General features: G+C 35.2%; 1 protein-coding gene across 1 annotated transcript in view; it reads left to right on the top strand.

The window, feature by feature from the left end:
• The window catches only part of LOC145668954 (adenylate cyclase type 5), a gene marked incomplete in the record, with an annotated part of 459,372 nt that overhangs the window by 435,420 nt on the left and 7,102 nt on the right, over window positions 1-16,850 (top strand). Inside the window, 1 exon segment of the mRNA XM_081737245.1 lies at window positions 9,809-10,044. Coding sequence (XP_081593371.1) covers window positions 9,809-10,044 — 236 coding nt within the window.

Genomic DNA, 16,850 nt, shown 5'->3' with positions numbered 1-16,850 from the left:
GCTAGTCGCAATTCAAATGGTGGTGCAGCACACTGGCCGACTTCATTTGTGCACTTTTTTGTTTACATTGGACTCAGGAGGACTAAGAATCTACGAGATAAAGTGCAGTTGTCTGGAGAGTTTTAAAGGTATGACGACAGTACCGGTACCTTTAAAATACGGGTCAAGAAATATATCAGAGATGGTAAAGTAGAATACCCGGTTTCAAGACTGTCGAGACACTCGAAAGAAACCAAGCATTATATTGTTGATTCAAAAATTTTATTTAAAGCCAAGAACGAAATAGAAAGACTTGTTTTTGAAAATTTCTTTATTTTCCTAAAAAAAAATCCAAAGATTAATATAGATAAGGGTTGATTAAACAAGGAATGGATCACAGTAATAAAAAGAACAAACAACTTTGACACCAATACAAGAACATGAACATGAGAGGGCAACGTTCTCTACATGATAAAAGAGCGGACGTATTGAGTCTACTACTCCACAGTGTGCTGCACCATCATTCAGCGTGTGACTAGCAGCTAAGACAAGGTGTTCTTTGCACTGTTCTATCCCGGTGAGTCTGTTTCTGTTCTTTCTTTTTTTTCGATGTTTTTATTATATTTCCTCCTGATTTTATCCTTCGAAATATTAGGCATAGAGGAAAGTTGAAAACTAGAAAGAACAAATTATTGTCAGGGATTACAATTACAATTTAAAAAAAAAAAAGCATTAAATTACTAAATTCTATTTTGAAAGCCATTCAGTGAGTGAAGTATGAACTACATACTAATTTGACTAAGCTATACTTGTACGAAACACACCGAATACGCTGTACGCTGCAACTGCAAAATTTACGTTAATTAGAATTCCATAAATACCTACTTACGCAAAGAGCATTGAAATAGTCTGTTTACGTTAAGTCGAGGAATGTCAGTACTAAATGATGATTTTTTCCCCTCAATTAAATAATGTTGATAATTTCTAACGCGATTTGAATTGATAATTAAAAAAATATGAATGTTTTTTTTTTTTTTTCGTTTACTATAGAAGTACAGATAAAAGAAAAGTTATCTTCGTATGACATTTCGTAAAAAAGTATGACATTTCAAGATGAATTCTTTGAGGAATCGTTAAAATAAGCATAATTTTGGGCTCAAAAACTACTTTGAATGAATTTCAACTCACGTGCATCTTCCAGAAAACATACTAGCTCATAAGAAAATACACTAAAGTGAACTGACTACCCAATTTTGGATAAATTAGCTGGCAGAAGTGCAACTGCAGGATAATTTTAAGTGATAAACCTACCTCTTTATGTAATTATAGGGATAATACCATTTACATTACCACAGCTTAGAAATGTATTTGATTAAAATGATTTTTGCTAGTAATTTCTGGCCTAGAGGTTCAGCGAGGCCGACCAGACCTGAGTTTGTCTCGAGTTATAAATATTGAAGCCAGCTTATTGAAAATCTGCAGATTTAGATGAGCTGGCTTCAATATTTATGACTCAATATCTTAGATTCTTATAATTTACTGTATGTTTATATGGACTAATATGGTCGTGAGTTCTTAATGTTAGCTTTTTCAACTTAACATTGTGATCAAGGAAAAGAAGAGCAACAGTTATTGAAAATACCTAATCGTAATTAAATATAAAGACAAAAGAAAGTTAAGTTTACTATCAATTTATTCTCAATATTATATTAAATTCAAATTCCCCTATTTGTTTTGGATAGAATATCTTAAACTCATGTAAGTTCGCACCGTTTGCCTCACATTTTAGGTTACTTTTGCTCTGTTATAAAATATCCCCAATGCACCAAAATTCATACCTTTACGCCTAATGGTTCTAAAGAAACACGTGGAAATTGTTAAATACAAATTTCTTTTCTTCTTTAGGACAATATCCCAAATTTGTTCAATTGAATGTGATATATTTCTGCTGTGTATCAAAAGAATAAATAAAGCTTCGTATCAATATACGTATATGTAATACATTGTAGTCTGATGGTTAAAGTGTCGGACTGACGTCCACGCGATCTCAAATGCTTCTCAATTTTCGGCGTCCACCCAGCGTCGTGAGGCAAACTGAGGAGTCACGTGAATGAAAGACATGACGGCCATTAGGTCTAGAAAGCTCCTGACACGCTGGTGCTCGTCGCTAGACTGAATGTAGTTGAACCGGTCGCTGAGAGATGGCGTTGGAGCGGCTCAGGCCTTCAAAATGGACTGTTACGTCAAGTAGTGGTAGATCAGTATACAATGTTTCAGAACAAGAGAACCTCGATTGCTGAAATGCACAGAAAACCCACACTTTCTCTGTCCTCTGTTAACAGACCATTAATCTAAGAAAACAATAGGCAACCCTCTGTTAGAAAGAAGAAGAGAATTTGCCAAACGTCCCTTTTTTTCTATATTTCTTTTACTTAAAAAAGGTAATAACATTATATCTTTATTTCTCACTTGTCTTCCTTTCTTGTTTTTCTTTCTTGTTGCTTCTTCTACCTAATGACATCGGACATTTGGCAACATCTACCAATCACCGCCCTAAAAGGTTGGGCTGCCCTTTTGGCAAGGCTCTTGTGCTTTGAAATGGATAATACATTCTGTGGTTGAAAAAACCAACTCCTACTTCCTACATATTAAGTTCGTGCAAATGAATGACATATTCATACGGTCCTAACCAGTGGTCGAAGTGAGACGATGGATGGTGTGCGGTGGTATGCCATACCGACTCTGGGTTTTCAATGATGAAGGCATACTGTCTCTCGTTTTTCAATGATTAAAACATGCCGTCACTGGTGAGTAGATGCTAAATACGATGATTGTCACGAATACAAGTAATTGACGAATAGATTTGCAGGAAGAAGATGTTATTTCTTATGTAGAAATAATTTTTAAATTGACAACACTAACATTTTTGTTATCTTTTGTTTTTAAAATGAGGTGTCTTCAAAGAAGTTCACCTAGTTTATCTTATGATGTTCCATATTAAATTGTTTATTTGTTATATATCTATATCTATATCTATATCTATCTATCTATCTATCTATCTATCTATCTATCTATCTATCTATATATATATATATATATATATATATATATATATATATATATATATATATATATATATATATATATATATATATATATATATATATATATATGTGTGTGTGTGTGTGTGTGTGTGTGTGTGTGTTTGTTTGTTTGTTGTTTGTTCTTGTCTTAATGCATATAAATTGGGTGTTTTGAGCATGGCCGGATTTAGGGGTTGTCTGCTGTGGGGGCGGACTTTCCGGGGATTTGGAATACCCTACAGTCGAGTGGGGTGATCAGGAGTTTTCTCGCAGAAAATTGTTAATATCCTCATTCGGTTTTTGAGGATTTTCGTATAATTCTCCATAATACAACATAAGGGGATATTTGTTTTTCAGAAAGCTGTTGCAGGGGGATCAAAGTATCTCCCCCCCCCCCGTTACTACAGAGAAGTTCTTCAATGGTTTTCAGTTATTATGTAAATAGAAATGCAGTCTTTTACGCAACATACCCTCACTGCATTTCAACATTTAGATAGCCGGTATGTCGAGTCAAAATCGTAATAAAACATATCACCTCTGATTTTTTTTTTCTACTTCGAACTATAAGGACTTCTTATAGCAAATTTCGTGGCAATTTGTGTCCAACAGTTCAGAAGGGATATACAACATAATACAACAATATTTACGACTATGATCAATTTCATGGAATCAATACTTAATGCTGTTTCAAGTTAAAGAAGGCGTAATAATAAAGTGGTAGAATCATGCGATAATAGAGCTTACAAAATTATTGATTTGAGTTAGCGTTCCTTTCAGCAGTGAAGCTATATAAGACGTGAACTTACAGCTTATCGTGGAATCCGAACCTCATGAACTCCCATCGAGAATCGAAGCCGGGTCTCCCACGCCAAAAACGGGCTTGCACAATGAAATGAAATTTTTAATTTTACATCCTATACGATTATGCCCTTTGGATTGGAGGAGGTAAATGATTATTTTAGACTGAAGGAGGTAAATGGGTAATTTCTCTAGTGAAAATACAAAAGACGACAAAACATTCTTCATTAGTTCAGAACCAAGTGCTACGATATTTTTAAAGAAATTAACTCTTTAGATATAGCACAATATTACTTTGTAACAGAAGAATATGATAGGTATGTATAGTTCGTGATAGTCATTCTTAGGGCTTCCATATTTCTCGACTTAAAAAAAAAAAAAAAAAAAAAAAAGCGGGACACATTATGAAACTTTACAATATTTTGATAGTTATTTATTTGTTTCTTGCTGAAATATTAGATTTACAGTAATTAATCAGTTTTGTATACATTAATGAAAAGAAGAAACTGATTTTTTAAATTTTGCACACCAAATTCTTTATAGGTGCGAATTCTAACGCAGAGTGGGGCAGCGGTGGCTCAGTGGTAAAGCGTTCACATCTGGTGCAGGGGTTTCGGGTTCGATCCCGGTTCCCACCAAGTGAACTTTGTGGTGGAAAAACATTGTATGCATGATTCCTCAGGGTTCTTCCATTTCCTCCCACTTACTTCATTCCACCATTTCATTCATCTCTCATCATCACCGTCTCCTTTAGCCTAGCCGGCATAATAGTGGGACATAAAACTGAAAGATTTCATTTTATTTTCTAACGCAAAGTGTGAAAATGTGACTGACTGGACCGAGACTCGAAAGTCGGACCATGCCAATACGTTAACCACTATGTCACCCAGCCCACTTCCCAGAGCAGCTACTTACTCTCTCATTCTTGAGGTCGGTGCCCTCATCTCGGACCACGTGGGTTGTACCACAGACCTCTGCCGTGATTGGACAATCCTGGGTTCATTTACCGAACACCTTATAACGGTTGTGATTTCATTCATTCATTCATTTATTTCGTCTTTTTAGTCATACATATTGCACGATTACGTGCGTATGAATAAGACTCGTCAAGGGTACAAATATATAAATACGTAGTAATGACAAATACATACCTATTGAATTAAACTACTATGCTACATCTACGATATAAAAGCAGTACATAACAATATATATTTCCAAAACTATCAATAGACAATTAAATTAAACTACTATGCTACCCAAAACTATCAATAGACAAATTCACTTACATATCTAAAAATTCGTTTACAGAATAAAAACAGTGCTGCAACAGATAAGTTTTCATTAACCTCTTGAACTCTTTTTGTTCTGTCCCTCGAATATTCTGAGGAAGTTTATTGTACAATATAGTACCCATAAACATTGGATTCCTTTCATATAACTTAGTGAAGTGCTGTTTGCTGGGGATTTTATCCTTATGCCTGGTATCATATTTATGTGTTGATGGTGTGTTAAATAAGTCAATGTTGTTTTTGACAAAGAGCAGCAGTCGAAATATGTAAAGAGAGGGTAACGGCAAAATTTTAAATTCCTTAAATATTGGCCTACATGGGTCGTTTATTTTGGCCCCTGCTATAGTTCTTAATAGCCTTTTTTGAATTACAAACAACATATTACTTTTTCGAGAATTTCCCCAGAAGATTATGCCATATGTAAGCAAAGACTGAAAGAGCCCGAAATATAAGTTACGAATCGTGTCAAGTTGTAAAACATGTTTAATTGATTTTAATACATAGAGCATTTTATTGAGTTTTTGGGCCAGTGAAAATATGTGTTTCCCAGAAGAGGTTGTGATTTAGCCAGAGTCCCAAAAATTTGGTTGAGTTTGAGTACATGATTTTATGATTATTTAGCATTATATCAATTTCTACGCACTGCTTATTTTGAATGTGATGGAAATTTAGAGCTGTAGATTTGTCTGTGTTTAATTTTAGTTTGTTTTGGGCAAACCAGTTTTCTAAACTACGAGTTGTCTCGTCAATTTTATCGCAGACAATATCATAGTTTGTACCTGTTATTGTTAGGCTTGTGTCATCTGCGTACATAGTTGTATTTGCTAATGATACGTCATGTGTCAAATCATTTACGTATAACAAAAATAATATGGGCCCTAGTATCGAACCCTGAGGGACGCCGGTAGAGATGCTTCTAAATTGAGATTTATAAGCTGTGTCTGACGAAAAAGATATTTCAACAGCTTGGGTGCGATTCTGCAAATAAGATTTAATTCATGAGTTAATGACTCCTCTTAGACCGTAACTGTTAAGTTTTTGGATAAGAATGTTATGAGGGACAGAATCAAAAGCTTTGGATAAATCTAGAAACAATCCTACGCATTTTTTGCCTTTGTCCAGGGCCTCCGTAACCTCATTGATATAATTATAGATAGCAATTTCAGTTGATTTGCATTTTTGAAACCCGAACTATGAAGGTGAAATTACATTATGCTTAGATAGGAATGGTATAATTTGGTTGAGAAAGGCTTTCTCTATAATTTTTGAAAAAGAAGACAACAAGGAAATTGGTCTGTAATTTTCGATTTTTGTATTGTCCCCCTTCTTATATAGCGGTTTAAGTTTGGCATATTTTAATTTCTCAGGAAAGGCACCTGTCTGAAAGGATATTTTGATGAGGTAGGACAATGGTTCCGAGATGTGAATGCTGCATTTTTGATGATGGCAATTGGTATTTCATCTAGACCAGAAGACCACTTTGACTTCAATGACATTATTATGTTATGTACCTCTCTTGCTGAGGTGGGGCGTAAAAACATGATACCGATAGTTGTGTTTATCTTGCAAATGTTTGGGTGCGATTTATCATTAGGAACGTGCTGGTTATGTAAACCTGTGTAATAATTATTGAAGGCGTTTACAATATGGTCTGGGTATGTAACTTTGCTCCCATTAACATCCAACTCAGTAATGTCATTTTTCGTTTTGATGTTATGTTTTAACTCTATGTTTATTACCTTCCACATAGCTGCCTGTTTGTTTTTACAATTGTCTATATAATTTGAGTAATGTGATTTCTTGGCAAATTTAAGCAACTTTATATAAACGGTTTTGTAGCGTTGATAATATTCCTGCATTTCTGGAGATAAATTCCCTTTTTTATACGCCATATTTAGAGACCTTAGTGTTTTGCTTGATGTTTTAATACCGGTGGTTACCCATGTTTTTTATTACATGTCGATGTAGGAACAGAGTACATTTTTTTGGGACACGCTTCGTTGAAGTAATTTGCAAAGATATTGTGAAAGCGATCCCACGCTTGATTCATGTTATTAGCCGCATATACCTGCTCCCAAGTTTCGTTGAATAAACGACAGTTTAGATGTTGTATGCTCGAGTCATTAAAGTTTCTTTTCGTTAATAAGCTAGTACCGCGTTTATGTACTGTACCGTTAGTAATCTCGTTACCTTTTAACATTACTGTAAAAATCTGCGCCTCATGGTCTGAGAACCCACTGTTAAGTACTTGAACATTACAGGCAAGACGATCGGTATTGTGTAAAATTTGATCTATTGCACTGTTTTTGTTTTTAGATAACCTGGTTGGCACTCTGACTGCTGCAGTTAAGTTATATGCTTGCAACAGAATCTCGAGCTGGCCATTTATTTTGGGTTCTAAAAAGTCAATATTAATGTCACCTACTATGACAACTTGCTTACCCGTTTTAATATAAGATTCAAGGATAATTTCTTATTTTTTCAAGAAAATATTAATGTCGCCGTCTGGGGTTCTATATACACACAAAATAATTAACTTCATATACGGTATTTCTACTACACATGATTCAAAATCCTTTTCTATATTTAGATAATTAAATATAGTTACGACCTTATTTTCTAAACCTGTTTTGACATAAATACAAGACCCCCCCTCTATTCCTAACGGATCTACTGTAACTAGCGATTAGATTAAAACCTGCAAAGTTAGTTATACTGAGCTCATCTGAATTCAACCAGTGCTCAGTTAAACATATTAACTTTACATTTTTCTTAATGTCACTTATTAACACTTCCAACATATTTCTTTTATCAATCGTAAACCCTTGCACATTCTGATGGTATATTACTAACTCACCCGGCTTTTCATTCACCATAAAAAATCATCTTTAAAGGTATTTGGTTTTTTACACCTTGCCGATTTTCTAGTTTGCGGTACCATTAAGATGCTGACCGTGTCTCGTGTGATATCGTCTTGGATATCTGCTAATATTTAGAATCTTCACGTTTCTAAATCGTTTGCAAATATTCTGAATTTTAGTGTTTGTTTCATGTACCTCTTTGTTCACTATGGAGGAATCTATTAGATCGTGGTGATACGGTAACGTAGCGACTATTACATTTGTATGTGTAAGAGTTGGTAAAGTTGTTCTCAGGGTGCTCATTAAGTTCCTCCCCTCGTTTCTTGCTACATCATTTGACCCCCCAATTATGACAATAGCATCCTTATCAAGCATGGATTCCCCAGTTACTAGAGCTGGTTTTATTAGTTCACTTGCACTGGCACCTGGTTTCACAAAACCAAATACATTTTTGTTTCTATTTCTTTCTTTGATTCTTTCTGCAATACCCCGACCGTGGCTGTCTGCAACTATTAAAATATTGCAATCTTTCCCGATTTTACTTGCAGGTTTTTCCTGAACCACTTTAGACTCACACTCCGTACGTTCAATTTCAACTACCCCTTTACCCATCTCGTTTGTAGCTAATGGCGAATATCTGTTGAAAATTTGAATGTCCTGTTTTTTAGTAAGTAGATGATTTTTTTCTGTTCTTAGGATTTCTTGTATCTTTCACAACACGCCACTCACTTCCATTTGGGTTAGTTCTACTGGTCTGTCTATTGACATGAAATGTGCCTTGTACTAAGGGAGTACACGGCTGTATTCTGCTTTGATTTGTTGGTAACATAATTCGTGATCGTACGCAAGAATCATTAAGTTGATTTGGATTATGATAGTTTACTGCATCACTATTTTGCTTGACAGTATCACTCCACGCACACTTTTTCTCGGTTGCATTTAGAGTACCGTCAAGTGCTTGCTTACTATTAGTATCACTATTTTGTAGACTGCGCACGTCTTCATGTAGAACTTCGATAATCTTGTGTAGATTTTGAACTTCATTTCAAAGGTTTCCAATTTCCTGCAACATGGAATCAACGACAGAATATTCATAGTTATTAACAAGTTGTCCTGGTAGCTCTCGATGCTCAATTGTTTCTTCTGTTACACTTCTCTTTAATACTTGTTTTCTATTGGAACTTTTTCTTTAGCCTGGTTGCCTATACTGATATTATTGCAGTTGCTGTTCTCATTGTTTGTGGGTTTATTTACGTATTTGAAGCATTTACCATTATCTTCAGCACAAACATTACGGGACGAGTTGCACTGCCCAACTGTCACTGACACCATCTTAATTTGTCATATATACTAATGAAAGGAGGAAACAACCTATTTTTTATTTTATTATTTTATTTTCTTAAATTACAACCGTCTTAAAGAGCTAGATTTATGAACACAGGATTGTCCAATCACAGCAGGGGTATGTGGCACAACCCACTGTTCCGAGATGAGAGCACCGACCTCGAGAGTAAAAGAGTGAGTAGCTGTTCTGAAAAGCGGACTAGGTGGCATAGAGGTTAATGCATCGGCACGGTATGCTGGAGGTCCCGGGTTCGAGTCGCGGTTCAGACAATCACTCTTTGCATTAGTAATTAGTTTTGATTAATTATTAGATAATAACATAAATTACTCCTATCACATAAGTATCCATGATTAATAAGAGCAACTACACCAGGAAGTCTGGGAGCTGTCCACATGCTCTTATTTCTTTATTATTTTATTAAATTTCACATAATTTATTTTTCCCGTTCCACAGGTGACGCATGAAGTATATCAGATCCTGAATGCCAAAGGATACACACTGACTTGTCGAGGGACCATAAAAGTCAAAGGCAAAGGTGACATGGTTACGTACTTTCTGAAGGGTTTACCCGGAGATAAAAGCGCCAATAAAGATACTATTAATACCATTAATGAAGTCAATGAAGGCAACGGTACGTCACCAACAGATCAGGGACAAGAGCCGGAAACTCAGGGAAAAATGGTTAAATGGTAAGTAATTTGGAAATTGTTGGCTAAAACTTTAAATTTTGGAGTCTTTTAAATTTGACTTTTTAGCTTTTGTATTCTAGATTTTTGGATTTATAGCTCGAAACATGAATACTAATTAATTACAAGGTGTAATCAAAAAGTACGATGAACGTAGTTGCACAGTGCCATCTATCGATGTATTCATTTCAATGAATAAGCTCGGTAGCCTAAGCCATTGAAACAGTTCAGTGTCGAGTTTAAACGAGTTGTGACATGTTAGTTGGCTTCCAGTGGCAGAAGAGTGAGGACGTATTAAGAGTCTCTGTCGAACGCCAATATTAAGTTTTGTTCTAAGCTGGAGAAAAAGGGCATAGAAGCTCACGAAATGTCAAAATCAGTGTATAACGATGAAGCGGTGGCATTGAAGACCGTTTAGAAGTGGTCTGAGCGATTCACAAGCTGCAAGGAGTTGGCTGAAAATGGCCAACGATCAAGAAGTCATTCGATGCCAAAAACAGATGAAAACGAGCACAAATGATTAGTTCAAACAGGTGAATGACTATTCGTGAGCTTTCCGAAGAACTAAACATTTTGTATGGGTCCGTGAAAAGCATTTCAATCGCCGGTTGAATGGGCAAATGGCTTCCCTCTTCACCACGAGAACGCGTCGTGCCACACCTTGCCTTTCGAAAAAAAAAAAATTAAGTTTTACGTCCCACGTTATGCCGGCTAAAGGAGACGGTGATGATGAGAGATGAGTGAAATGGTGGAATGAAGAAAGTGAGAGGGAACGGCAGAACCCCAAGAAAACCCACGAGCGCGGTATTTGTCCATCACACCTTGCTTTTCGAGTTTTTGGCTGAAAAAGTGTTACTATCTGTCCACATCCACTTTACTCACCAGATTTAGTACCATGCGACTTCTGGCTCTTCCCAAAAATTAAAACCATGCTTAAAGGGAAAAATTTTGACATCATTCCTGCCATTGAGAAGGCCACGACAGAGCAGCCGAACGCCCTTCAGAAGAAGCCTTTTAGAAATGCTCCCAGTCATGATTCAACGTTGGGATAAGTGCATTGCTAGCCGAGGACAATACTTTGAAGGAGATTAAATCAAATTCCATGAAAGCTTATTACTTTTTTGTCTAACAAAATGATTCACCATACTTTCTGATCATACCTCATATATATTCTTGGACTTCAAAAGAGCTTAAATTAGCTTTCCTTTGTAGAAATTACTTCACAATAGATCATTTATAAAGTAACATCGAGGGTATATCTATCTATAGATCTAAATCTGACAAAGTTACTAGTTATTACTGGAAAACAATATAGAATGAAGATCAACATATTTCAAACATATCAACATAGTAGAAAGTCCTGAAAATGTTATGTGAAAATACGACCTTACGGAATGGACGAGAGAATATAAAGATAATAGAACAAATAAAGGTTGATGAGATCGACCATCCAAACATCTGGAAAGTACTTTTGACGAGAGATGTTTACTCACTAGAGATCAGGTCAAGATTCGTCATAGTAAAGTAGGCGTTAAACAAGAAAAGATCGCTCTTAACTAGCAAATTTAATATTGAACTAAGAATAAAACTAGACAAGTCTAGATTTGGAGTATAGGATTGTATGATTTGGTGACTTGCTCATTATGAAAGTTAGGGAAGCAATATTTAGAAAGTTTCGAAATGTGGTGTTGAAGGAAGGGGAAGAAGATAAAATGGACGGAGAGAGTAACACACGAAGATGTTTTAGAATGCGTAGAAGAGAAGAGAACGCTCTTAACCAGAATTCTTTGTAGGTAGGACAACTGGATTGGATACATCTTGCGAAGAAGTTGCCTTCTTTACACCGCCGTAGGGGAGAAGGTGGAAGAAAAACGAGGAGTAGGAAGAAGAAGAACACAACTGATCGATGATTTGAAAAATAGACAAAAATATTGGGGGTTAAAGGAGACAGCAAAAGATCGAGAAACTTTTATAGGCCCTAACCTAAGGAGAGAAAACATCATATTATTCCCAGGACTTGCTAACAGGCAGAATAGTTTAATAATAATAATAATAATAATAATAATAATAATAATAATAATAATAATAATAATAATAATAATAATAATAATTGTATTTATTAAGATGTTCACTGCTGAAAATAATTACATAAAATACTAGGTTTGGTCTATATACTATTTATGTTGCTATTGAAATATATATTTTAAAAGTTGCCTAAAATTATATGTGGATTATTTTTATCCATTTATCATTTTATTTTATTTATTTATCTATTTTATTGACCTTGTGCTATATATTACATGCTGTAAAGTACACTATAAGCACTTTCGCTAAATGCTTTATCATATAGAAATGGAAGAATTCGTGAGAGAAAAAATAATGAACAAGAGAATAACTGTTAAGAGTGTAGATGAACCCAATATATTAGAATGCAGGGTAGACTCATGGCGTTCATCTGAACTTTCCACAGTACTACAGTTACTTTTCTTTTAATTGTTTTGAGCTCCCTCGTGGATAAATGGTTAGCATAAGCGCTTTTGGCAGGGGAGAACCGGCTTTGATTCCCGGTGGAAGCTCATGTGGTTCGGATCCCACGTTAAACTTTAGATCCATGTCTCATATAGCCTCACTGCTAAAAGGGACGCTAAACTGAAATCAAATCAAAATTAAAATCTTTTAACTGTCTTTTCTTTTCTTTAATTTTCTTTTCTTTTTTTCCTCTCTCTCTACTTCTACCGCACTTACCGAAACCTCTTACACTGTAATAAACAAGCAAAAGACCAATGCTGACCGAAAAAAAAAAAAGTTTTATTCCATATGTAAGAAGCGCTTTCGGAAGAAACTTCTTCCATCTTCAGTTTACTTGGATAAACTTTTTAGGAGAGCTTTTCTACTTCCAGACCTCTTTGGGTATCTCAATAAGGAAATCTAATATTTAATAGAAATTGGACAAGAAAATAGTTTCCAAAAATCTTTATTACTGAAATGGTACAAACAGGTACAACAGGAGATCGTTGGCACCCACCATCAACTAACACAAGATGCTGCAATTGACAAATGAACTGGTGTTCCTCTGATTCCACATTTCTAGGCAAAAGTTAAGATGACACTGCAGAAACACAACATCAAAATCTGAGAAGTTCCTCCTTAATCCATAGACAAATATGTAACAAATTTTATGGCAAGTTTAACTGACCCTCTACAAAGCAGTGGCATCTATCGAGTAAGATGTCAATGTCATAACATATATATAGGTCAAACAAAAAGGAACATTTGTACTAGAACAACTAAGCACATGCGTACCTTAAAATCTCGTAGCCTGCAACAGTTATCTGGTCTGGCAACGCGTCTTAAAGATTATAACCATAGCATCGCAGAGTCATGTTTAATAGTGAAAGCAAAAACAGCAACGAAACGAAAAAGTCAAGGAATAATATTAACATCCATACGGAGAACGTACACTTAATTTAGATAAAGGAGAAATAAATGTGATTTGGAGCAATCTTTATACTACATATTTTCGCCATCTGGAAAGCAAGAAAAGAAAACAGTGAACAACAGTGAACGGTGACAGTGAGTGCCAATTCGCATGTGTTTAATTTACAATGACCGATTTTAAATTACCTTGTTAAATCTTTTTATTATCTTTAAATGCTTCGTAAAAACATTAACTCACACACAACATAACAGCGAGACTATCACATTACATTATATCGTGTTTGTTTGTTTCTATGACAACCTTCTTTTCGTCGTTCTTAGTTACCTATTCACATTCAATTATTTATTTGAAATACCAATATTAATCTTATATTATTTTCTTTTTCTTTTTCTTGCTCTATAAAATAAACTGGCTTGTACTTAATTGTAAACCAACTATTGCTCGAAGAAAATACAAGTATACAATAAAGAATACAACATACCGTTGTAAATTTTTGACAGAAGATTCGTGTTTTACATTTCTTAATCCTTTTTATTTTATTTTATTTTATTTTATTTTTTTTCCTTTCCACGTTCTCCTTAATGTTTATAAATCCTCTTTGAATTTTAAGTAACCTTAAAATTGAAGAAAGTTCTTTCGAGAGCGCTTCTTACATGTAGAAGAAAACTCTGTTATTTTTTGTAGTGAGTATTAGCCTTTTTCCTTGTTTCTTACTGGGAACACTGCTTGCAGTATTGTGATACCTCTTATACTGTACTCTTCTAATGTTTTCATTATTTTCCTTAATTCATTTTTCTATTTCCGCTTCAAGATTCCTTAATTCCAACCATCATGAGCTATACATGTATATACTTGTAGAGCTAATATAAATAACTCTTAGATTACCTTAAATACAAAATACATTTGAAACCAAGAACATTGATTAAATTTGGATTGTAATTATTAAGGATATTCAATGCTTCTACACAAATCTATCCAAAAACATTGCTAAGATCCATATTAAACATTTTTGAACGTTACTGGGGCCGCGGTGGCTCAATGGTAGAGCGTTCACTTCAGGTGCATGGGGACCTTGGTTTGATCCCAGTTCGCGCTAAGACAGATTTGTGGTGGACAAACACCGTATGTTTAGGTTTTCTCGGTGCTCTCTCGTTTGCTCCCACTTTTTTTCATTCCACCATTTCATTCATTTCTCATCATCACTGTCTCCTTTAGCCTAACCGGCATAACTGTGGGACGTAAAATTCAAAGATTTCATTTCATTTCTGAACATTAAAAACTCTGTTATCGATAAGAGTCCTTTTAATTACTTCTTAGAAAAGCAACATTTTATAAAACTTAGTTTTAGGTATGTAGGTATGTAGACGTGAAATAATTGAATTACCCTATATATTAGATACATTTGTTGTAAAGCTAGTCCAGCATAGTGGATCTGATATGAAAAAAAAAAAAAAAAAAAAGTCGATTGTTTCCTCCTTCCATTAGCATATAATCCAACATAGTTCATAATGTAAAATTCTGTCTTTTGCGGTAGAGCTGAAAATGATACACGGGAATTTTCCATCCCCTTTTATTATGAAAATTCTTTTTATATACAATTGTAATAATAATTACAGTTCAAATATAAGTTCCTGTTAGATATTTGGTGGTTTGTCGGTGACTTTGTAGAAACTCAGAGACCAAGTGTCCTAGGGTGACAGGATCCAAGGCTCTTGTGTCCAAGGAGTGCGTAGATACCTCTTAAAGACTAGATGTCCTAGAGAAGGGGATAAAACTCAGAGACCAGCCGTCCTAGAGAGTGGTGAGTTGTTAGCAGAGACCATGCATCCTAGCAAAAGAAGCTCTCAGAGACCAGGTGTCGTACAGAGTGGTAAGGATAAAGGAGCTCTCAGAGACCAGGGATCCTAGAGAGTGGTAAGGATAAAGGAGCTCTCAGAGACCAGGGATCCTAGAGAGTGGTAAGGATAAGGGAGCTCTGAGACTAGGCGTCCTAAAGAGTGATAAAGATCAAGGAACTCTAGGAAACCAACCATCCTAGAGAGAGGTAAGGGTAAAGGAGCTCTCAGAGACCAGGTATCCTTAAAATTCAGAGACCACGCGTCCTAGAGAGTGGTAAGGACAAAGGAGCTTTCAGAGACCAGGGTCCTCGAGAGTGGTAAGGGTAAGGGAGCTCTGAGACCGGGCGTCCTAGGGAGTAATGAAGATCAAGGAACTCTCAGAGATCAGCCATCCTAGAGAGTGATAAGGATAAAGGAGATCTCAGAGACCAGGGATCCTAGAGAGTGGTAAGGATAAAGGAGCTCTCAGAGGAGAGGTCCTAGAGTGAGGTAAGGATAAATGAGCTCTCAGAGACCAAAGAATCTTAATACATTCTTTGCCTATAAAGGAAACCTTCACTGTCATAATACTAGATATAGGGAAAATTTCCACATTCAAAATCACCATACAGCACTGTTTCAAAACGGTCCCATATACTTAGGTCCAACATTATAAAATAATCTTCCTAAAGATATTCGTAACATTGAATCAATGAATGTATTTAAATCAGTTACAAAGAAGTATCTATTGGACAATTGTTTTTATTCAGTGGATGAATACCTGTCTGCTAAATGCAGCTTGTAGATTGTATAGTGTAATTTTGTCTCATACAACATGTCTCATAGTTTGTCTCGTTGTTGTTTAATAGTATGTAATAACTATTACTTTGTATCTTATTTATTGATGTGTCCGATTCATATGCTCGTCTTCCTTCGAGCATCATGTATGATTTATGAATGAAAATAAAATGAAATGAAATGAAAGAAGAGCAGCTTTCAACCTACTCCACTGTGTCTCCCAGTCGTTCCTCCAAGGTTGTTCACTCCCTTGTCTTCTGCTAATTTTTTTGGGTTGCCCTCCAGCGAAGGTACTACTTGGTCTATTTTCTGATAGAATTTGAAATAGATATTATTCATGTACTAGCATCGTAAGCCAGTCAGAGCGATCGTGGCTTTAATAAATATTTTTTTTTCTTTCTTCATAGGATTATTGGAATTGTAACTTCATCCGTCTTGACTCTGGAACTATTACTTAAATAAATTAATACTTTTCTGACCAGAGTATATATTTTTTATTAAAATTAAAATAAGTCATAACCGTTTCAGTAACTTAACGTTATCTTCATCAGGCTAGTTAACATCTGAGGAAGATAACGTTAAGTTATTGAAACTGTTACGACTTACTTTAATTTTAATAGAAAGTATATACTGTTGTCAGAAAAGTATTAATTATTTATGGAATTGTAAAAACATAGTTTAGAGTTGAGTAATGGTCATTAGTGCCATAGACATTTCAACATTCCAATAAATATAAAAGTTAAAAAAAATATATA

This window comes from Thermobia domestica, chromosome 13 (genome assembly GCF_964235325.1).
Source record: "Thermobia domestica chromosome 13, izTheDome1.hap1.1, whole genome shotgun sequence".
Taxonomy (NCBI): domain Eukaryota; kingdom Metazoa; phylum Arthropoda; class Insecta; order Zygentoma; family Lepismatidae; genus Thermobia; species Thermobia domestica.
This window is presented reverse-complemented; position numbering and strand designations above follow the sequence as displayed.